Source organism: Teleopsis dalmanni, chromosome 2, assembly GCF_002237135.1.
Source record: "Teleopsis dalmanni isolate 2A chromosome 2, ASM223713v2, whole genome shotgun sequence".
Lineage (NCBI taxonomy): Eukaryota > Metazoa > Arthropoda > Insecta > Diptera > Diopsidae > Teleopsis > Teleopsis dalmanni.
In genome coordinates, this window is record NC_051847.1 from 138,925,270 (window position 1) to 138,949,131 (window position 23,862).

Consider the following 23,862-nt stretch of genomic DNA (forward strand, 5'->3'; position numbering starts at 1 on the left):
TATTAAAATATCGTACAAACTTGAAGCTCCAATCGTTAACTTTATAATTGTACATATATTGCTATATTTATGGGACTATACTTATTACCTAATGTTATTATTTTAAAATTGTTTAAATTTTGATTTATCATTCACTCTAATTACAATCTTACTATATTATTTCAATATATAAATATTATTATATAACTATGCAACATGCACGATATATATAACGACGATAGCGCCTGCCAAAGTCGTTGCGACCTGACTTTATTATTAATGGATCTATTACTCTTCGTTGCGTTGTTTTGTTCTAATCGCTATTAAATAAACGATATTGTTCAACAATTTCACATTAACTTTCAGTTAAAGTTTTTTCATCAAACGTTACAGTTGAACGCTGGAAACCAAAATTTACAGATATTTCATACAAATAAAATTTATATAAATCGATTTTATTTTAAAATATTACTTCATAAAAAATAAATAAAGGTGCCGAATTTCAAAATGAATCCAAATATCACTTTTTTAGAAAAGTTGCGTTGGCGTTTTAAGTGAGTTTCTAATGACATTCATTAATAATTTATTATAGAACAAACAAGAACTTGATTCACCAAATAAGAGAAAATAATATATAATCTTTAAATACAATACTACAGTTTATTATGTGTGTATAAATATTTATATGTATGAAGAATAAAACATTAAACGGTATAATTAAGAACCAAATGTGACTTAAGTATGCATATAATATATACTATGTATATTAATATATAAATTTTAAATGTAATTATAAAAATATTAACATATATTAAAACTCGATCATTGAAATAAAATATTTATAATTCAAACCATCCAAACCATACAAACCAAGAAACTGTGCCATTTAGTATTAATAGATCAGCTGACCTCACCCTTTAAGAACTTAAAGAGCGCCAGCTGTCCATATCTGATATCTCCGTGGCTTGTTAGCTATGGTTAATGTGAAGGTTACATTCTAGTGGATTTCGGTAACGTGAGGAATAAGATATTTCAGTGTGAAGTGATATTTATTTTATGATAAGTACCGAGTCTCGTGGTGCTTGAAAGTGAAATTTCATTAGTGCATGTAAACGGAAGACTGGCAACAGAAAAAAATTAATATGATGTCATTGAACGTTTTGCGATCACGCAATTGTAATAAAAAATAATTTTTAATACTTTAAAAATTAAATAAAATTTTTAAATAAATGTATATAATAAAATATTTTAAATAAAATTAATATTTGATGATTAGATATATTTTGTTAGAAAAAACAAATCAAGCAATTTTCAGTTCTTAAGTAAAATAAAAAAAAAACAAAAGAATTAATTTTGTTTCTATTTGCAGTAGACGAAAGTTGATTAAAAATTTTTTTTAGTTATATTATTTTTTATTTTATTTTATTTTATTTATTTGTATACTTTACCGGAATAATTAATAATATACATAAAATATTTATTAATTATACATTTTCACTATATAAATATATACAAATTCATAAATATTGATATTTATTTTATTATATTCATGGACTTAACAATCTTTGTGGTACATTTTAAATGCTAATCAAAAAGTTCAAAAAATACTCTTCGGCTGAAAGATTTCACAATAAACGAGTAATCTCGTCGAGGCAATAAAAATATCTTATCTTATTTAGAAACATTTATTCCATACGAGCGTAGCTACTACAGTTTTGCAAAACTTTAAGAAAAGGATTCACTTAATATATTTCAGTATTACATACAGTAATATGCAATAAAATTCATGAGAAAATTAGGTATTAATTTGGATTATTAGTATAAATGTAAAATTAATTAGTATAAATATTAAGATATTTAAGATATTGGATATATTTTATAAACCAGAACATCTACGCTACTTTGGAGAGAATTCTCTTATTCTTCGCCTCTGACTTAAAATATATGAATTTAGCAGTCAGCGTTTGTTTATAATGCAATGACAAAGTATTTAGACATCTAATAAAGCATATTCTTATATATATAAAACATATATTCATATGTCAAAAGACAATCGTATCTAGTTTTGAATATCCGCCTAATTCTTGTAAATCTTAACCACAGGAAATATTATAACATGTATTCCCTTTGACTAAAATAACAGCGGAATGCTAGTTGATATTAACTAGCAGCGCACTGTATATTTGTGAACGGACTAAATATCGTCAATGGTGATGAATGCAGGTAATTCAGGTGACTAGGCATAAAAGAGCATTTCCTTAGAGCAATTCCCTGTTTCTATCCGGTTCTATCAAAAACTAGACTAAAATTCTTCGAAAAAAAGATTGAGAAACACAGAGAGCAAAAAAAAGAGGGAAAAAATGATAGAGAAAGAAAAAATGATAAAGAGAGAAGGAGAAATTAAAAGACAGAAAGAGAAAGAAAAAAAGAGAGAAAAAAAATACAGTCAGCAACACTGAAAAAATAAGAATCGTTATAGATTGATGAGATAGCTATTAGTAAAGAAATATCACATCTTAGGAAACTGAAATATGTAAACGAATACCCGCAGTAAGTGATCAATATATTATATTATTATTTTTATGAGTATAAAATAAAAAAGGTAGTTTTAACTGAGTTTTCTTTTTATTTCAACTATTAACTTTTGGATACAAGAAATTATTCTTGGTTGGTTGATTTAAGTAGTATGTGAATCGAATTATCGTTTTTGTAAAGTTTTGATGCCACATCTTCGTTGCCAACTGCTCAATTCGATTTTTAAAGACAACACGATACAATTCACTTAGTAGGGTTAAATATCTTCACAGGTCGTTGACTCCCTCCAGGCCTCTTGATATTATTAAAGAGTAGCTTACGTAGGATTTTTAAAACGGCTTACATGTTGACATGGTTTACATATTAGTATAGCTAAGATAACAGCAGTAGAACAAATGGCATCTAAAATCTGTAGAGATCTCGTTGTCATACTTTTTATATAAGATCTCTATAAAGATTTTCGTTATTATACTTTTTATATGAGATCTCTATAAAGATTTTTTTTAAACAATTGCAGTTACTTACTGATATTCATCTCTCTGAATTATATTCCATAAATAGAATAAAAGCTTTGCTAGATTAATTTACCTCTCCAAAGTTTTTGTAAATTAGGTTTCATATCTTAGTTCATTAGGTTTGTGCCTACATAAGGTTTATACATAAGAGGTATAAGCCAAATATAGTGGTATATACCTAATGCACTAAGGCAGATTTATAGGTTTATACTTAAGGTTTATATTCGGTTTATTTCTTACTTATAATTTCGATTTTAGTTCACTTGGTTTGCAATCGTGACAATAGTTTTCACATAGTTGTACATAATAATACAAGTACATATTATATAAGACATATTATATATTATACATATTATATATATAAGAATAAATTTAATTTATTTAAATATAATGTTATAATGTTTTGATATATGTCTAAATAAAAAAAGAATAGTTTTGATTTAAGTTTCTTAATATGTGCTCCTAGATGCATACCACAGTTGCCAACCAATTCTCATAGAAATTATTGTTCTAATATAATTATATTTACTGTGACTTTAAAGATCATAAACATTAAGAAATGTTAAATTGCTAATAATTTTCAGTTATAGTCTGTAATTTGATCCAAGACCATATTATTTTATTTGCAGTATTAGTATTACCGTCAATAATAAAAATTCGTTCAACATTTATTAAACATACCTTAGCGCGAATAATCATAATAGATAATCAGACCAGCATTACTTTATTGGTGTGTCGCGTATAACAAAGCTGCCGACTCTACTATACAAAAACTACAAGTTGCTCAAATTCAGGCTTTCCGAAGACTCTTCAAAATGCCTTGGTACATCCGCACAAACTACATGTTAAGAGACCTTAGAATAGACCCGACCAAAAAATACATAAGGGACAGAGCCCTGAAGTTCTATGCGAGAACTGACAGGCTATCCTAGTTAGCACTATCTAATCTTAGAGTAATCACTCTCCGCACGGGGAGGTACGCAGATCTTAGATCAATCACTGAATAATCATGATCAAAAAATACATAAGAGACAGAGCCCAGAAGTTATATGCGAAAACTGACAGGCTATCCTACTTAGCACTATCTAATCTTAGAGTAATCACTCTACGCACGGGGAGGTACGCAGATCTTAGGTAAATCACTGAATAATCATGAAACTTATAAGAAATACATAAGTCAATGAGATGGGTGGGACCCTGTAGTACTCTCAGCTATCAAAGAGTAGAAGTGCCTAGTTGCGCTGACACGAAATAAGGATCAACATACATACATACATAACTATAAATATTCTATAAACTATAAATATACTATAAATATTCATTTATATTAGTTTAGGTTATATATATAAGAATAAATTTAATTTATTTAAATATTTTTAAATATTTAAAATATTATATTTAATATATAATCAAATATTATTAGATATATATTATTATATTATGTATTATGTTAACAATATAAATATTCTAAAAATATAAATATTTTATTCTTGGTCTCATTATTTTTAATAACTAGCACTATTGAACACAAATTCCTACAATATCGCCATACAACCAATGAAACCGTTATTGCAGAAACCGAATATGGCAAGATTAAGGGCGTCAAACGAATAACAATCTATGATGAACCTTATTATAGCTTTGAGGGTATACCATATGCACAACCTCCAGTGGGTGAGCTAAGATTTAAAGCACCACAACGTCCTATACCTTGGACCGATGTTAAGGATTGTACAAATGCTAAAGACAAATCCGTGCAAGTAAATTTTGTGTATAACAAAGTTGAGGGAACGGAAGATTGCTTGTACCTGAATATTTATACAAATAATGTAATGAAGTCAATAATTTAATTTAAATATAATAAAATAGTTTAACATTACAGTTACATCCAGAAAAACCACGTCCTGTTATGATTTGGATACACGGTGGTGGATTTATAATGGGCGAAGCGAATCGTGATTGGTATGGACCGGACTATTTTATGAAACAAGATGTTATACTGGTGACTATACAGTATCGTTTAGGAGCGTTAGGTATGTTTTTTCTCACCTTTTTTCATGTTTATAAGTAATTATATTAAGTTTACTTTTACTGAACACACAGGCTTCCTTAGTTTAAATACACCAGAATTAAATGTTCCCGGTAACGCTGGTCTTAAGGATCAGGTATTGGCACTTAAATGGGTTAAAAATAATTGCACCAATTTTGGTGGAAATCCAGATTGCATAACAGTTTTTGGTGAAAGTGCCGGCGGTGCATCTACACATTATATGATGCTTACTGAACAGACACAAGGATTGTTTCATCGTGCTATTTTAATGTCCGGCAATGCATATGCTTGCTGGGCCTACCGCGATAGTTGTACAAAAGGTGCTTTTACTTTAGCTAAACTGGCTGGATATAAAGGTGAAAATAATGAAAAGGATGTGCTACAGTTCTTACTTAAAGCAAAATCCAGAGACTTAATTGGATTGAAGGAAAATGTATCATCTCTTGAAGAGAGACAAGAAAGCATAAGTTTTGCATTTGGGCCTACTTTGGAACCATACATTTCTGCAGATTGTGTTATACCAAATCATCCCAGAGTTATGGCAAAAACCGCCTGGAGTAATGCCATACCTATAATGCTGGGAAATACTTCATATGAGGGCTTGTTATGGACACCAGGTATGCTTAAAATGTTGTATTATTTATTTATAAATCTGTTTAGAGATATATAATATGCATAACAATATATAATATATATAATAATATATAATATATATAATAATATATAATAATACATAATATATATAATAATATATAATATATATAACAATATATAACAACCAATATTTATTGCTTATTATATTACCATAAGTTCGAAAATTAAAATTAATATAGAAATGAAAGAAAGGGCTTCTGTTTTTATTTTTAAGTATACGATTAAGATCGATTCTTTTAAAATCGTAAATAAACGATTGTCTTTGATCATAAAAGCCAGAAATAATGGTAGATAGGTCCTTAATCCAGCAGTTTACATCTAACAATTTCAACTTCATAGCACGATATCTCAAAAACTGAGCTTTATTGATATATAGCGAAATAAAAAAAAATTTCTCAAAACAGCTGTCTTGTAAAAATTAAAGTGTTGTATTTCTTATTCATTTAAAATTTTTTTAATTTTTATATACAATAAATCATAAACATATTATATGTTAGAATAATATTCTTTCTTTAATTTCAGAGGTTCAAAATTTACCAATGGTCATAAAAGATCTCGAAACTTGTGTAAATTTAGTGCCAACAGAGTTGATTGCAATTGATCGTACTACAGACGAAGTTAAAGAGAAAGGTTTAATAATAAAAAAAGCGCATGTAACTGGAGAAACTCCAACAGCAGATAATTATTTGGATGTAAGTTTAAGCAGGGAATTTATTATTTTTACAAGATATTAACATTCATATCTCTCATCCATAGCTGTGTTCATATAGATACATGTGGTTTCCTTCACATCGTTTGATACAATCACGCTTTGCACATGCAGCTAGTGCCCCCATGTATCTTTATCGTTTTGATTTCGATTCAGAAGAAATAATTAATCCTTACCGTATATTTCGTCGAGGACACGGTGTTAAAGGTGTTAGTCATGCTGATGAATTAACTTATATTTTTTGGAATTTGTTAGCACATCGCTTGCCAAAAGATAGCCCTTCATATCGCACCATAGAACGTACAATTGGTATATGGACACAATTTGCAATTACTGGTAATCCTAACAATGATAATATCTCTGGTTTGGATACTGAAACATGGGAACCGCTTAAAAAATCAGACAAAATCTATAAATGTTTGAATATAAACGATCAGTTGAAGTTTGTTGATCTTCCAGAAATGGAAAAACTGAAACTGTGGGAAAGTCTTTTCATCAACAGTAAAGAACTATTTTATTAATATTTTATAGCTTAAACTATTTGTTATTTTTTATTTTTATAATATTTGTTATTATTTATACTTATTGATAAAATATTAGTGCCAACATCTTATGAAGATATTAATCTGACGAATAATGTTTATGTATATATATAGCATGTTATAAATTTTAAATATAATTTTAAAGAAATCTTCCTTGATTTTGATTTTTTTGACTTTAACAAAAATATAATCTTAAATTTTGATGTCAGAGATATAAAATTTGAAAATAATATGTGGATAGATGTTTTGATTCATATGTATATGTGTATTTAAATAAGACAAATTCAAAAAACATAGAATTTAATAGATTTTCTCATTTCTTTCCCTGTCTATAAATTATATAAAATGACTCGCTCTAACAAATTAGACTTTGCAGCTTCCTGATAAGCGAAATTATGATCTGTGAAGAACTGAAGACTAGAGAGACAATGACAATGTTTATTGCATATGGATTTCTTAAAATTCTTTCAAAGAAACCTGTTCATTTTTTCTTATTAAATTGTAGTTTGTTTGCCTTTATTTTTTTGTGACACAACACAACAGCACCGCTTCCATAACGTATAGGTACTGGGGACCACAGCATCATATCTGCAGAAAAAAATACTGATACTTTGATGAAAACAACCATATTCATTTTATAAGAAAAATACTGTATAGCTATATCTGCAGTAAATATTGCAAGAGAAATTCACCTTAGAAGCCAATATGAGATACAAAAATGATTGCTAACTATTGCTAACAACCCACCACAATGGAAAATTAAACAAATACATCAAAAAACAAAATTTCGCAAAATGGAAAAATGAAATTAGGTGGCTCTGTCACCTATCACTGAAAGGACTAGTGGACTACACTATAAAAAGCAAGATGCAACTCATCGTTGGAAGTGACGCTAATGCACACCACACGATCTGGGGCAGCACCAATATTAATAAAAGAGGTAAGTGTCTATTTGAATTTATTACAGGTAACAACCTAAATATTATGAATGCGGGCAATATGCCCACTTTTATAAACAGAATCAGGGAAGAGGGACTAGACATCACCCTAGCTACAGAATTTATAAAACATTTTATCAAAAACTGGAATGTTTCAGCAGAAACATCCAGGTCTGATCATCGTCAGATAAGATTTGATATTGATTTAAATACGAAACCCTATAAGGATATAGGGTGCCTAGGGCCACAGAGTGGGATCAATATACCGACGAACTCAAGGCCATCCTAGACAATAATAAACATATGATAAACAACATTCATGACTTTGAAATAGCTGATGCTGTCTTAAGCACAACTATTATAAATGCCTACCATGGGGCATGTCCGTTGAAAAACAAGACCGGCAACAGAAGTGCACCATGGTGGAATAAAATGTTAGCCAAGCTAAGAATCTTCACTGAAGATAAAATTAACTGGGCGATCAACTCATTTTCTCCTTTCAAAGCCCCTGGAGCAGACGGAATATTTCCAGCACTCCTACAAAAGGGACTAACTCACCTTATGCCCTACCTCATTAATATCTTTAAAGCAGGGCTGGCGATGGGAATCATTCCCACTAATTGGAAGAAAGTAATTGTCAAATACATACCTAAAGGAGGAGGTAAACCTATCGAACTTCCTAAATCCCATAGGCCCATAAGTTTGACTTCATTTCTTCTAAAAACCATGAAGAAGATAGTGGAAAGATATATAAGGGATGAGTATTTATCTATAAATCCACTCCACGCCAACCAGTATGCCTACCAACAAAATAAAACAACCACACATGCATTACTCAGTGTCACTAATAAAATACAAGAGTTTGTAGACTGCAAAGAATTTGCGGTGGGTTGCTTTCCTGATATTGAGGGAACGTTTGACAATACAAATCACTCACATATCGAAAGATGCCTCCATGACAGAGGAGTCGATAATACGACACGCACATGGATAAGCAATGTCCTAAGAAATAGGATGGTTAATTCCACTCTCGGCATTCACGAAATTAAAGCGCATACTGAAAAGGGATGCCCACAAGGGAGTGTATTATCCCCACTCCTGTGGTCAATTGCAGTGGACGAGCTTTTGCATCGACTCAGTGCCAAACATTTCGAGGCACAAGGCTATGCTGACGATATAGTCTTACTTCACAGGGGTAAATATCGAGTACAGCAAACACTGAAAATCGTAACTAGATGGTGCAGTGATGTAGAATCAAATTTAAACCCTAAAAAAGCAATAACCCATTCCTGAATGGAGAAGAGCTATCAGCCGTTACCCAGGTAAAGTACCTGGGAATGATTCTGAATGAGAAATTGACGTGGAATTCTCATGTGGACAATGTTATACGAAGAGCCAGAGAGGCATTATGGACCAGCAGAAACCCTATTGGTAAGCACTGGGGCCTTAATCTAAAACTCAGCCTTTGGATGTACATATCTATTGCTAGCCCAATTGTTAGTTATGGGTCATCTATCTGATACAAGAAAGGTCAGCAGAAGAATGTGATAGACAAGCTTTGTAAGCTGCAGAGATTAACCAGCATAATGACAAGTGGAGCGATGACAACTACCCCGGCAGCAGCCCTAGAGGTTGCATTGGAGCTCCCCCCACTTCACCTACTAGTCAAAAAGGAAGCAATGACTTTTATTGCCAAACTACAGTTGACTAGCAATCAATCAACAAGACTACTCGATAACTCCGTGTTAGGTAGGGAAATGCAAAGAGAGGAAGGACTAAACATCACCATATCTGACATTTGCTTACCTAAATTCAACTTCCACCAAAAGTTCCTAATACTAATACCAGACAGAAATGAATGGGAACGGAACATACCTCCATTCGCTGGAGACTACCATCTGTGGTACATGGATGGCTCCAAAACTATGAAAGGAGTGAGAGCGGTAGTATATGGAGTAAAACCTAAAGAGGAAATATTTGCGAGTATGAGTAAAGAAAACTCAGTTTTTCAGGCTGCAGTACACGCAATTGAACTATATCTCAGGATATATAAAGGAAAACCTGTCACAGGAAAAAACATATATATCTTTTCTGACAGTAAATCAGCACTCTAAGCACTACGCTCACCTCAAGTAACCTCAAACCTAGTGTGGGCATGCCTTCTACTTCTCAAAGAGCTTACTGAAAGGATTAAAGTCCACTTAATATGGATTCCAGGGCACAGCTGATTTGAGGGAAACGAAAAAGCAGATGAACTAGCGAGAAAAGGGGCGGCCTCATATTATATTGGGTCACAACCATTCTGCGGTTCTTCGAGGCGCTTTTTCAAACTTTAAATTAATGAGTGGCTGGAAAGAGCAGCTCAGACTGATTGGGATAATACACTTGCCTGCAGACAAGCTAAAGAATCCATGCCGTTTCGATCAAAAGCCAGAACTAGAGAGCTACTTATGCTGAATAGAAGTGGTATCCGACTTGTCACAAGATTTCTCACTGGGCACTGCGGAGTTAAAAAGCATCTATCGAACCTTGGTGTTACTAGAGGCTACAGCTGCAGACTTTGTTGCGAAGAAGAGGAAACAGCAGAACACGTTCTGTGTCACTATGATAGTCTTACCAGATTCAGACTCCGGTACTAATCCACTGCCTATCCACTTATAACGGAATTAGGCAACATTTCTCCAAAGGACATATTAGCATTCTTAACTGCTACTCGTCTATGGAACTGAAGTGGGTATGTCACAATAATCCTCAAAGGATGCAGTGACGCGGTAACAAGTTCTTAACCCATTTTAAAAATCTAATATAATGTAAATCGAGGTGGCTCTGACCTAAAAGTGAAGTAAGACGGCAAAACTGATATATTATAGTTGCAGATAAGATTCCTTTTTCTATGTGCGGTATCATATAAATGTAAAGAAGAAATGAATTAATGGGAAAAAGATGTGTTCTATTTAATCGTTTTTCAAAAGTAAACTAACAAAGAAAGACACAGTGTGGATATGAGCACTAAGGTCTCTCAATGTCCATTTAACACAACAGATCAGTTAAAGTGTAAGTTTGACATAGTTTTTCTATAGCGGCAGGGTCTAAGCTCTAGAAAATATTACTTTACAGTCGCTAATATTTGTTCCAAAAAACATTACACATATGTTTGGGAGTTCTTTGTCTTCAGGGATTTTCTTTATAATCACCACTCAGTTCGTTTTATTTTGCAACCAATCCGTACTCAACGAAATTATTAAATACGTTATTGACATAGTTTTAATGATTGCTTTATTAATGTATATAATCTCAATTCAAAGATAAATGTCAATTTTTTGGAACGGGCCAAATAAGGCCTTCGAATCTTATTTATTTGATTGATTCGTGTTTTTGACAATTGGAATCATAATTACACAAATATTACACAACTTTATTAGAACCCTAAAATTATGCTATAATATTATCTAAATTGATGGCTCCTAAGCCAATTTGAACAAATTAGACTATACTGCCTATACTTAAAAAACGAAAACTACCTCTAAACCACAAAATAAGTACAGTAAATGTATGGTTTATGAGACAAAATAGTATATTTTTGTTTCATTCTTATGTGAAAATCAGAATACACTACTTTTTAGCACATATTTGGTATATTATCGTATGTCCTTGTTCTTTATTGACTGCTGTCATTTCTGCCTAACAAAAAACGGAGTTTTGAGAACTGATATTACGAAAAGCGATCCATCCCTACGAAATTTTATAAAAGCATGTGCCTATGTAATAATACACAAGAGGATTCACTTTTAATCAAGTCTCTAGAAGAAGCCACTTTTAAAAGTTTTAAAAATAGTGAATTGGTTAAGAATATGTTGGATGATACTTTTACTAACTAAACCATAAAAAATATTTTATAAAATACAATGAAAATCAAAACCCTGTTTTTCATAACACATACATCGAAAAACCCCAATTGACACTATTAATAATGTGTTGATGGCAACAACAAAAAAACGAGACCTACTACTATATTTAATAAAGCAATTTTATGGGTTAATTACACTGCACATCCCAATTATTTTAAGACTCTCCCTTATATACAACGTGGAGAAAACTAAAGGACGTCGTAAAATATAATTAATTGATGTGAGTTCTAAAAAAATTGTAATGCAAAGTTTCTCCGTTACTTTTGGGTATATACTCTAAGATACTCTTGATTAAGCTGAAGCTATTATTCCCGAGCTGAGCAATTCTAAATATATATATATATATATTATATATTTAAAGTCCATTTTATCTTAGTTTGCCCAAAAAGCTATTTAAAATTAAATAGTTGGGATTTTTTATTTGACAACAATTCGTTATATCTAAATGTTTTCTTAAACATTTGTACTATAAAACTAGAGTAAACAAAACTTTAAATTAATTATTTTCAGCTGGAATAGAAATGAGATAATTTTCCTCAAAGAAAGAAACAATTATAAATTAGAAAAATTTGCTTGGTATATTATACTAAAATTATTATGAATTATTATGAATTAGTGGTGAGTGTTACATTTCAAATTTACAAGAGAGATCCTTAGATACACTCTTAGTGCTGCACAAATTGAAAGTAAAATTTTTCTATGTCATCAGCGGAAATCCATATTCGATCGGAATAATAAATTAGTTGTATAAGCAATTTATATTATATTATATGGGACAATTCTTTAAGCAAAGAAAGACTGCATTACATTCTCTTCCTACGCCGCAATAATAAAGAAAGCATACCAAAAGCACCTCTCCACCAATAAACTGAAGTGGAAAAGAAGCTACGAGCAATAGTCGTGATCAGCTGAGGCAATAAAATCTTATGAGAGCTTTTCGTCTACTCTCAAGCGCATTTTTGCATATTTAATTTCAGTTTCATTTCTTCTTTTGAACGCATCGGTTCTGTTCAGGAAAGTTGGTAGTCCTCAATTTGAAACCATTGTTTATATCTCAATTGTAAAGTTTATTCTTGACTTTGTCTTTTTTTTATGATAAAAGTGAATTTATTTTAAAACGTAATTTTGACTCGCTTTCGAGATGAACGCAAATGTTGGTTTTATAGAAAAATTGCGATGGCGTTTAAAGTAAGTTTTTATTATATTGAAATACGTACTTGTCTATATGTACACATGTATGTATATAAATATATAAGATATACAGAAATGTTATATGCCTGAGATAAGCAAAATATGCAACTAATTGAATTAAAAATCTGATGTCTGCTGATTTGGATCATAATATTTTTATCTTACTACTAACAAAATAATATTTCGTGAATCTTATATTATTTCAGCAAAAATAATTGAATTAAAAAAATTTAATCTTTTTTTAAGAATTCAAATGAAATAAATTTTACAATTTTATTTATATATTATGATGTAAGTTTAACAAAAAAGAAAAATATCCTTATTTTGACTAAATGTCTATTAGATATATAGCACTTTGTTTAATAATGCGTTGTACCAATAAACAAAAATAAATTAGATTTTTTATATTAAATTGTATGATAAATTTTATTTTTATTCCCCTTATTTTTAGAATTTCGCTCATTTAGAACGCAACTTAGCCTAACTCGCACTTATTAATATTAATACAGAAGTCAATTTTTAACTACTTATTACTAGTCACCTCGTTGTCTGGGAGAAAACCAGTTCAGATCTAAGTACAACAGGTCCAAATTAATTTTACACTTATATAATAATAAACACAATTAAGTGTCAGATATGTTCTGTAATCTTAAGTTGTACCCCTAGGTTAATCACTTTAGAGCTTCCTATCTGCTTATGTCATTGCTAGAAATTGCTTGTTTTTAAGTTTACGGATTTTAAGTAATAAAAAAATGTGACGATAAGACGTACTACTAATATTAATATAAGAATTCCATACACATAGTATTTGAAATTTATAATTTATAATTCGAATGTAGAAGATAATTATATTCTATATAAAATTATGCAAAAAAACTAATTTGAAAAATCTGCGTCAAGATGTCGCCACAATTTTTTAAAATTTGAGCTATATCTGTTGCCCATTATGCGTGCATCTGTTCATTTTAAATTCCACTTTTGGGTGGAATTTGAAAATCTGGTTAAGAGCAATCACCTGTCAAAGCCTCGTGTAATTTCTCTTTAGATTCCTATACACAATCTTTTATTTCTATACACAATTCGAAACTGATTGGTGCCAATGATGACCTGGACAGAAAGGATGTGGATGGAGAGAAAGAAAATACCGCAATCAACCTACGAGTTTTAGAGATCTTGCTGTACATTGTTTTGAAAAAGGCAAAATAAATATTATTCGAAGCATTCTATTCTAAAAATTGTTACATTCGTCATATATGAGTACCATAATTCTGATAATATGAAAATAGAAAGAGTCGATATATAATATAAATTTTTAATAAATAAAAATATGTAAATGAAAAGACAACAACAAAATTTTGGTTAATTTATTGAAATTTGGCTGACCATACAACGCGGCTTCAAGTATTGCCAAGTATTCATCATTAGTGCAGTATTTAGTATTAGGAAGTATTCGAATTTTTTTTTTAATTTATTATGTTTATATGTTAAATTCTAAATAACATGTTAAATTCTGCAAATTAAATTTGCAATATATAAACAATCACTGATGTTGGTTTCAAATGTCTTAGGCCTCATTAAAAAGCTTTCAAAATAAAAATTTAATAAGAAACTATCTGCTATGTGATAACCTTGAAAAATGTATTAAAATTCAGTATTATTGCTGATATACGATTATCTTAAAAAATGGAAAATATCATTTTAAAATTGTGATTATAAAGGTTTATTTTTCTATGTGAAAGAAGGCATAAAGTTCAGTTACAAATCGATTATTTAGAACAAAAAAAAATTGAATAGATGACGCATCAATTTTGTTCATCAGATTTGCTATTAAAAGATTATTTTGTTTACAGTTTATCAGCGAAAACATGCTTAGAAGGCATTTTCACCAGAACTTTCTGTAGAGGACTGTAAGAGACATGTTTTTGCGATTAATGTTTAGGCAGAATTACTAAATTTGTTTATTTTCAAATTTTTAATACTGATTTAATTGCATGAGACATATTTTAATAGAATAATTATTTCTCTATTAGAATATCTGGAGAGTTTGTTAAAATCATTTTTTTGTAATTTTTATATAACTATAACTATATAATGCATTAGCTACTTAAACTCCAGAAAATGTGCCATCTCGAGAAAATGTGCCATGGCATCTTAGATATGCATCTTTTAGCATGTATTATGAATTTATTTGAAATCATTAACAATAATAATAATGCCAGTCTTAAAAGTGAATATAAAATGCATCAATCGTAGGATACAGCTTTTAATATTTGCTAAAGTTAAAGCGCTAGAACATCTGCTCCGCAAGATGAAGAGAACAAACAGAAACAAAAGAATAGTCGGAACCGTTTAGATAGTCAGGAACAAATTTATCCGTATGGGAAACAAAACTATCACAGAAAACAAACTGCCTACACTTAATCGGGATTAAAGTAGAATAGAAATCTTTGACCTTAAACAGTAATGAGAAGAGAGGGCTTCATTGCTTTAATTACAAAAAACAAATTTATGCAAACTATGATATGAAGGGAAATACCTAGAATTTAAAAAAAACAAAGTTATGGGAAAGTATATAACAATAGTTTGTAATTCTTGAATATATTACATATTTAATTTTTGTTGAAAGTTTTTTATTTTTAAAAGTATTCTTATACGTTCTGCTCATCATGAACAAACACCAGTATTTATTTAATTATTATATATGAGTATTAAAATATTATAAACTTATAAAACTTCAAAATCAAACTTAAGATCTTTACACCTTGAAATTAATGTCTTTAAACTGAATGTGTGTAATATTCTAAGTACTATCATTTTAGGATTATAAACAATATTAAGTTATTATGACAAGATGATAATCATATTGGTCAAAATATTATTTTGTTTCTATCGAAACAAGGCAAGATAAGAAGTTTGATAAGAAGTTATATCTTTACTATTAGTACCACATGAGTACAAATTGAACGTATATATTTCTCTGTTACGAGTATTAAAAACGATGAATTTTTAGTAATTTGATTTGAATATGTTTATCGTTGTAAAGAACTATTTATTACAATGTCACTTCATATGCAAATCATATGCAAATGTAGTGAAATATAGAACAATTTTTTTACATATGCAAATTGTTACCATTCATTATTGTGGAATTTCCCTACTCCAAACGCAAACTGTTTGGAATCGATGCGTGCATTTAATAAAATATTATTCACAGCTCAGTTTATTTAAAATGCACTTCATCTATTCCGATGCATTTTAGATATTATTAAATACCCACATCTATGCATTCACTTTTCCTTCAGTTATTGCCTCATTGCGGTACAATGCTCAGATGTGTCATGCATGGTTTGTTGTTGTTTCATAAAATGCGGTTTAGCTAAGGCACTTAAGTGAGATACACATCGCATATTTCGATGTTGCATTAAGGCGGGTGAAATATTAATACCTAACTGCGATGTTAAGTTCTGAACTACGCTACGTTAATTAATAAAATTTAACGAATTCGTTGTCTCGCATTAAATCAAAATATTTGATTAAATTTGATTAAATATAAGACGAGTGCTCGTTTGCTGCTGATGCTTTTATTATGTGTGGTTTTGTTAATGATATAATAGAAATACTCTAAAAATAGTTTGTTATTATTCAGGTCGGATGTATTAATTATAAATAAAATGAAACCATATCAAATGATGATGGGAAAGTAAATTATAACAAATTTACTTAATTCATTCATGGCATTGCGATCATTATGAAATATTCTATTAATACTACACCACCGTTTATTAACAATATTATATGTCGTAGAAGAATTTTACGCATTTACGCATACGCATTTTACTGTGTTAAAAGTATCCGAAAATATTATACAAAACATACGAAACATTCTTTTGCAAATTTTAATTTACGGCCCCAACCGACTTGAAACACTTTCCTTAAAATTGAAATTTTAGCTAGCAGACCAAAAATCAGTCACAGAAACTATACCACGTGAATACAGTTCCTAGTTGATCACTTTTGACGATTTCTTAACCCAAAACATTTGCCCAACGATGACTTTGTGCCAACCAAAACCAAATAGAAATATAAGCGTAAACACAAGTAATGTTAAAAGACTGATTAATAATCAAATCTCGCAATATAACACAGTTTAGTACAAATTAAAAGAATCATATTATTAAATATAAATAATTATTAAATATAAATTTAATTTTTGTACATATTTATAAATATGTAATTATTTTTACTGGTGCGATTTTAATTTTCCGTTTCGCCATATGACAATTTAGCGTAAAAGAGTTAGTTATTTTAGACACCTTTTTCCACAAAACTTCTAGAGATATTGACGTTTAAAATTTCAATTTCTTTATTTTTATTACACTAACAAAAAATACAAATGCAAGTGCTTCTTTTTATTGTTACTACTATTACTATAATGTTGCATTCGCAATGCAACCCAGATATACATTATATCCAGTATTGAACTTATATTACATTTCTTTATGCGATATGCAATGCTCACTTAGCTGCTTCGTCCGTTTATGCATCAGTACCAGACAAACTTCCAGTGATTTTTTATTATTATGTTACCATTCAATTATAGTTAAAATATTTATATAGTTTATCTTTAAACTTACGATATAGTCGACTGTCATCGTCCAACATATGCAATTTATACATTGATTGCAAAAACTTCTAGTAGCATCTGGCTCATTTACTTATTATTGGTAGTTTGCACATAAAAAAATATTCTACCCCAAAAAATGAAATATTAAAAACAGAGCTATATTGGCATATGGCGGGGTGAAAGCAGTTACCGGGGTGAAAGCAGTAAGAATACCTGGTTTTACTAAAATCTGTTGTTGAATGAACGTGACCCGAAACCAAGATCGCACCGTATCACATTGTTGATAGTTTGATGTAATTAATAAGTTTTCTTTTTTTCTTTTCTTTCTTCAAATATAGAACATTTGAGTATAAAGTCTCACAATATCGCCATACAACTAACGAAACAGAAGTTGCTGACACCGAATATGGAAAAATCAGGGGTATTAAGCGTACAACAATCTACGATGAACCCTACTACTGCTTTGAGGGCATACCGTATGCACAACCACCATTGGGTGAGCTCAGATTCAAAGCACCACAACGTCCAACACCTTGGACTGATATTAAAGATTGCACAAACACCAAAAACAAACCAGTTCAAATTAACTTTGTATACAACAAAATTGAGGGTTCGGAAGATTGTTTATATCTCAATGTTTATACCAACAATGTAAGAAATTAAATAAAAAGTATGAAATTAAAAAATAATAATTTTTTTTTTTAATTAGTTAAGTCCTGAAAAACCACGCCCTGTGATGGTTTGGATACATGGTGGTGGTTTTCAAATGGGTGAAGCACATCGTGATTTTTATGGACCAGATTACTTTATGAAAAAAGACGTTGTCTTAATAACTATACAATACCGTTTAGGAGTTTTTGGTAATTAAATTTCCCCTTAAATATAAAAAATGTTGAAAGATTTCCTTTATCTTTATTAAAATAGGTTTCCTTAGTCTGAGTGCTATCAATTTAAACGTCCCAGGTAATGCTGGTTTGAAGGATCAAGTATTAGCGCTTAAATGGGTAAAAAATAATTGTGCTCGCTTTGGTGGTGATCCAGATTGTATAACAGTTTTTGGACAAAGTGCCGGTGGTGCCTCTACACATTTTATGGCAATTACTGAGCAAGCACAAGGCTTATTCCATCGCGCAATTTTAATGTCTGGTAATGCCACTTGTTGTTGGGCTGTAGATGATCGTAGAAGACATGCCTACACACTTGCAAAACTGGCGGGATATACTGGTGAAAATAATGAAAAAGATATTTTGCAATTTTTGTTAAATGCTAAAGCCAAGGATTTAAAAAGATTTGAAGAAAAGGTGCTCTCTTCTGAAGATCGACAACATAGAGTGATGTTTGCTTTTGCACCCACAGTAGAGCCATACAGAAGCGCTGATTGCGTTATACCTAATGATCCTAAAGATATGATAAAAACAGCTTGGGGGAACTCAATACCAATTATGCTAGGCTGTACTTCACAGGAAGGTCTGTTGTGGTTGCCAGGTAATTCTCACAACTAATTACTTAATTTTAATTAATTCATATTTTTTATTTCAAAACATAATAGAAACCAGAGCCTTTCCAAATGTTATTAAGGATTTAGAGACTTGTGTTGATTTTGTGCCACGAGAGTTAGCTGATCCAGAACGCAGCAGTGATGACACCAAAGAAAAGGGTCTCATTATTAAAAAAGCACATGTGACTGCGGAATCGCCAACTGCCGAGAACTATTTTGATGTAAATATAACTAGTTAATACTTACATTTTTAAAGAAATCAATGTTTTTTGTTTTGTGAATAATAGGTTTGTGCACATAAATATTTCTGGTTCCCATTGCATCGTATAGTGCAGTCATATTTCGCACATGCCGCTGCAACACCGGTGTTTCTTTATCGGTTTGATTTTGATGCTGATGAGATTATAAACCCCTATCGTATAATGCGTTATGGTCGTGGTGTTAAGGGTGTTTCCCACGCAGATGAGTTAACTTATCTCTTTTTCAATATGCTTCACCATCGCTTGCCCAAAGACAGTTCATCCTATCGCACTATCGAACAAACTGTTGGTATTTGGACACAATTTGCTGCCACCGGTAATCCTAATAATAAAGATATACCCGGAATGGAAGCAGTGACTTGGGAACCTTTAAAGATCGGTGAGGAGGTTTACAAATGTCTTAATATAAGTGATGAATTGAAGATGATTGATTTGCCCGAAATGGAGAAAATGAAAATTTGGGAAAGCCTTTATGATAAGCAAAAGGAATTATTCTATTAATTAATTCTTTATCATTTATGTAAATTTATTATTACAAAAACCGAATTTATTACAATTTGACTGTTAATCGCTTACTTTAATTGCTGCGCATATATTTCTACTTATTTATATCAAATACATATTTTAATACTTTTTAAAAACTAATTATAATAATTTTCTTATACTGAGGTTATATAAATCCCTGATATCCTAGATTACTTACGAGATTAGATAAATACTAATAAATATAAACTATATGAAAATCATCACATAAGAAAAGTACTCTATACTGCACAAATAATTTTGTGTTTTCCTAATCTCAACTGAAAGAAGATATTTTTCGAACTAAATATGCATTACGTATCCACCTTTCATTAACAGGTTTTAAGAGAAATTTAAAAATATTAATATTATAATATCTTACAATCAAACAAACATGTTTGCTACCATCTGGCATTTGTAAGAGATGGTAATTTTCTGAGTTGTTTGTCTTAGGCATGAAAGATATAGATTCTTTCATTGCAGTAACCAACTAGTTTCTAAGGCTTTAGAGCAATAGTTTTTCTTTTGTATTCGTACAATTCAAGTGTCTATAAATATTTTTTACGAAAGAAAAAGGTTATGTTTACTTATAGAAGGCTTATAGAAAATTATCGTATTTAGTAATATTATATATTGTATACATGTCATGCTACCAATAGTATCAGTCTATATTTCAATTTATTATTGCTTACGAGTTACACATTTACATGATTACAAGTTTTGTCAGTGTAACATAGTTGATATATGAATTCGATTTAATATTAAGAACAATGGCAGTCTAGGAAATCAACGAGTAATAGATAACTGAAAATAGCGCCTTCTTTCAACAAAAGAAAAACACGCCCTACAAGTCATATACCATATCTGTTGTGATGTGTGGTAAAAAGCCTTGAAAAATGATCAATAGTGATTAAAAGGAATGTATGTGCTGGCAACTTGTACCGAATTAATGGGAATATTCATGTACATGTCCTGCAAATAGATAAAAGTTCTACCTGGAAAAATACTTGATTCCGTTGTTACTACTAAAATAAGTGGTCTTCAAGGTAATGAATAATAAGAAGTCACTTGCTACCATGAACCAGTGACAGCAAGTTTCTGAAAGACCTCACTGCCGGAACTTACTGAAAAGGATCTCAAAAGACTGAAAAATACCTACCGAAAATAAATATGTCATCGGTTATGACGTGAATTATTCAGACCAGATTCTTCTAAATTTTCAAATCTTCTAAATTTTCAATTCCTACTTCAAAAAATGAGTAGCATTCTTTACAATATTCAAATAACAGTCTTAACAATACATAAATACTCTTTAATAGTGTAGATGTTATTTTCAAAAATGTATCATTTTATCCGAATAAATAAATTTTAAATGCTTAAACATCTGAAGTTGAGTTTATGTATTGAGGACTATTCTGTTAAAATAATTTTAGACTACAATTCATATTTATATCTTTTTAAAGACTGTCTTATAAAACAAAAATTTATAATAAAATTTAGATTCAATACAAAATAATTACCATACATTTATAGAGCATATAATGTAGGCAGAATATACTCAACTCATTTTAATCCATTTTAATCCAAAAATATAAAATTAAGTCCAGAACAGTTTCAAATTTTTACTTATCATAGAATATTTATTTATATTTATTTAAACAAAAAAATGATGTTAATACGATTTTATACATTTGAGTATCTATTATTATATTGTTTTAACCTATTATTTTAAAAACTAAACGGAAGCTATTCATAGCCGTCATACATACTATTATTAACTCAGTTTCTATTGCACTTTCATAAAATATTAATATGTAATATTGTATGTTTGCTTTTATTGCTGACTAAATAATTAATAACAAATTTAGAATCGTATAATTAAGATGTAATATATATTAATTAATATAAATTTTCATTGTGATGATAAACACAAATAACACTATATAAAGCTATGCAACAGAGATTTCAGTCATGAAAATCAATTTAATGGGGAAATAATTGTAATTTTAATTATCATGATGAAAAACAGTTTTTTTTAGATGGATTCTGATTTGTTGTATAACGTATATAATTACTGAATTTTTATCTGAACCTTAATCTTAAAAAGAATGATTTCTTTATTTGATGAATATAAAATCGATAAGAGTTGACAGTATGAAATTTTAGTATACAATAATGTAAGCGACATCTGCTCAGTTATTGTCTATCAGCTGGGCCGCTATATTAGTAGAAATTGATCTGCAGTCTTCTTTCTTAAAGTAAGATCTTCCTTAGAAAACTTAATACCACATTAATACTTTATATTGGTTTCAAATTGGTTGTTAGAGTTCTAGGTGATACTAACGATCTACTACGGTTTATATGTTACACTTTTTATTGCTTCAGTTTTATATTCAAAGGCTTTTCATATAAAAATAATATTCCAAAAAACCTTTTAATGTTTAATTTAATTTAATTTTCAATCAAAAACATTCCTCAGAAAGAAAAGAGAATTATTAACTTTAAAAATAATTAGTAAAATTTATAAAAACTTAAAAACTATTATAAAATTAAGTTGGGTGATAAATTCCACATAAACAGTTTTTGCATTAATTAAAGATTTAAAACCTTGAGTTGATTAAAGATTCCTTCAGAATAAACTTACTTAACAATAATGATATTGTTTTGAAGACTGCATAGTAAAACCTGCAAGTTTTTTAATAAATTATAAAATCGAATGAAATTAATGTTAATATTTATATATAGATCTTTATAGATCCATATTTATACAAATATATATTTACTGAGAGATATTCATGATTCCAGAAGAGTTGGTATGTTGAGAATGGAGAATGGTCTTGTTTCATGAGTACGAAAAGAATTTTCATTCGCTTTTGATATAAACATTTTAGCTGTCTTAAGTTGCTACAAAGCCCAATTTGTAAAAATTCTAGAACAAAAAATATTTATTAATATAATCATGGGTCAACGTAACTGTATAGTGCAAGTGTCATAAGAAAGTTCAAGTTCTTAATAATGTTTTACATTTATTACTATAAATAATAACAATTTTTTATAGTAATATGGTTCCCTGATAGGCTTTCATATTCCCTAGCAGTTCGTTAAATTTATTTTAAATTTTATTTAAACACAGATTGTAGTTCTCTCACTTATGAAAGAGACACAAATAATAATTATTTTGTTACAATTTTTATTCTTTTTTTGTTGCAAAACATATGTGCTTTTATACTATATAAATATTCTAATTATCAATATAATGTGTTTCATAATGAAATCTTCATATAATTAAATACATCGTTAATGATTTATTACTATTTCTAAAAGAAAGTTCACCAACAATGCAATGTTAACTAACAGAAAAAATTTCCGGTCAAATATGAGTATGTTAATTACATAAATATTCTTCGACACACACAAGCATAACTACACATGGTGACAAAGCAACAACTAAAACAGTATGTTAATAACATAAAAAGAGATTTTAACGATCTCTTTACTGTAACAATATATATGTATATAACAGAGTCTTTCGAAAATAAATTATAAATAAATTTTACACAATTATTTTTAATTAATTATTTCTAATTTTATTTAATAATTTTTAATTAAAATTAATAATAAAAATTATGATTAGTATAACGAAAGTAATATACACCGCATTTCCAAAATTTTACTACCAAAATCTAAAAGTTGCTGGTAAATCTGCTTTAGAAAGTGTTTCGAGCAATATATCAAGAACAAGCCTCTGTTTTCATGCTTGTTCATATATATGTTCATATAATGACATTGAAATGCTAAGAAATATTAAAACGGTTCTCTCACTGTAAAAGGAGCATGAGCAAGTTTATGGCCTAAAGCTGAAATATATGTTATTTGTTTAAAGACAAATAACATATGTTTCAAACAGAAATGTTTGTGATAGACAGGTATGTTTACT

At 29.6% G+C, this 23,862-nt stretch overlaps 2 protein-coding genes across 3 annotated transcripts; both read left to right on the forward strand.

Annotated features, from left to right (window-relative positions):
* Nucleotides 1–379: 379 nt before the first annotated feature.
* On the forward strand, nt 380–7,085 carry LOC119679509 (esterase B1-like). Its single transcript, XM_038091902.1, has 6 exons — nt 380–533; nt 4,546–4,858; nt 4,912–5,062; nt 5,133–5,696; nt 6,256–6,425; nt 6,490–7,085. The coding sequence occupies exons 1-6, from the start codon at nt 487–489 to the stop codon at nt 6,961–6,963; spliced, it is 1,719 nt and encodes a 572-aa protein (XP_037947830.1). The 5' UTR covers nt 380–486; the 3' UTR covers nt 6,964–7,085.
* Nucleotides 7,086–12,830: 5,745 nt separating this feature from the next.
* Nucleotides 12,831–20,027, forward strand: LOC119679511 (esterase B1-like). 2 transcript variants are annotated; one of them, XM_038091904.1, is made up of 7 exons: nt 12,831–12,852; nt 12,933–13,018; nt 17,984–18,296; nt 18,355–18,505; nt 18,570–19,130; nt 19,195–19,364; nt 19,431–20,027. In XM_038091904.1, the coding sequence occupies exons 2-7, from the start codon at nt 12,972–12,974 to the stop codon at nt 19,902–19,904; spliced, it is 1,716 nt and encodes a 571-aa protein (XP_037947832.1). In that variant the 5' UTR covers nt 12,831–12,852; nt 12,933–12,971; the 3' UTR covers nt 19,905–20,027. The 2 variants fall into 2 exon arrangements, with proteins under 2 accessions (XP_037947832.1, XP_037947831.1); XM_038091903.1 differs by lacking the exon at nt 12,831–12,852 and having other exon boundaries at nt 12,859–13,018.
* Nucleotides 20,028–23,862: the final 3,835 nt, after the last annotated feature.

Coding starts and splice junctions, on each gene's coding strand:
- LOC119679509 (XM_038091902.1), top strand. CDS start 487: ATGAATCCAAATATCACTTTTTTAGAAAAGTTGCGTTGGCGTTTTAA. Junction 5,063..5,132: donor GTATCGTTTAGGAGCGTTAG/GTATGTTTTTTC, acceptor CTGAACACACAG/GCTTCCTTAGTTTAAATACA. Junction 6,426..6,489: donor CAGCAGATAATTATTTGGAT/GTAAGTTTAAGC, acceptor TCTCATCCATAG/CTGTGTTCATATAGATACAT.
- LOC119679511 (XM_038091904.1), top strand. CDS start 12,972: ATGAACGCAAATGTTGGTTTTATAGAAAAATTGCGATGGCGTTTAAA. Junction 13,019..17,983: donor AAATTGCGATGGCGTTTAAA/GTAAGTTTTTAT, acceptor CTTCAAATATAG/AACATTTGAGTATAAAGTCT. Junction 18,506..18,569: donor ATACCGTTTAGGAGTTTTTG/GTAATTAAATTT, acceptor TTATTAAAATAG/GTTTCCTTAGTCTGAGTGCT.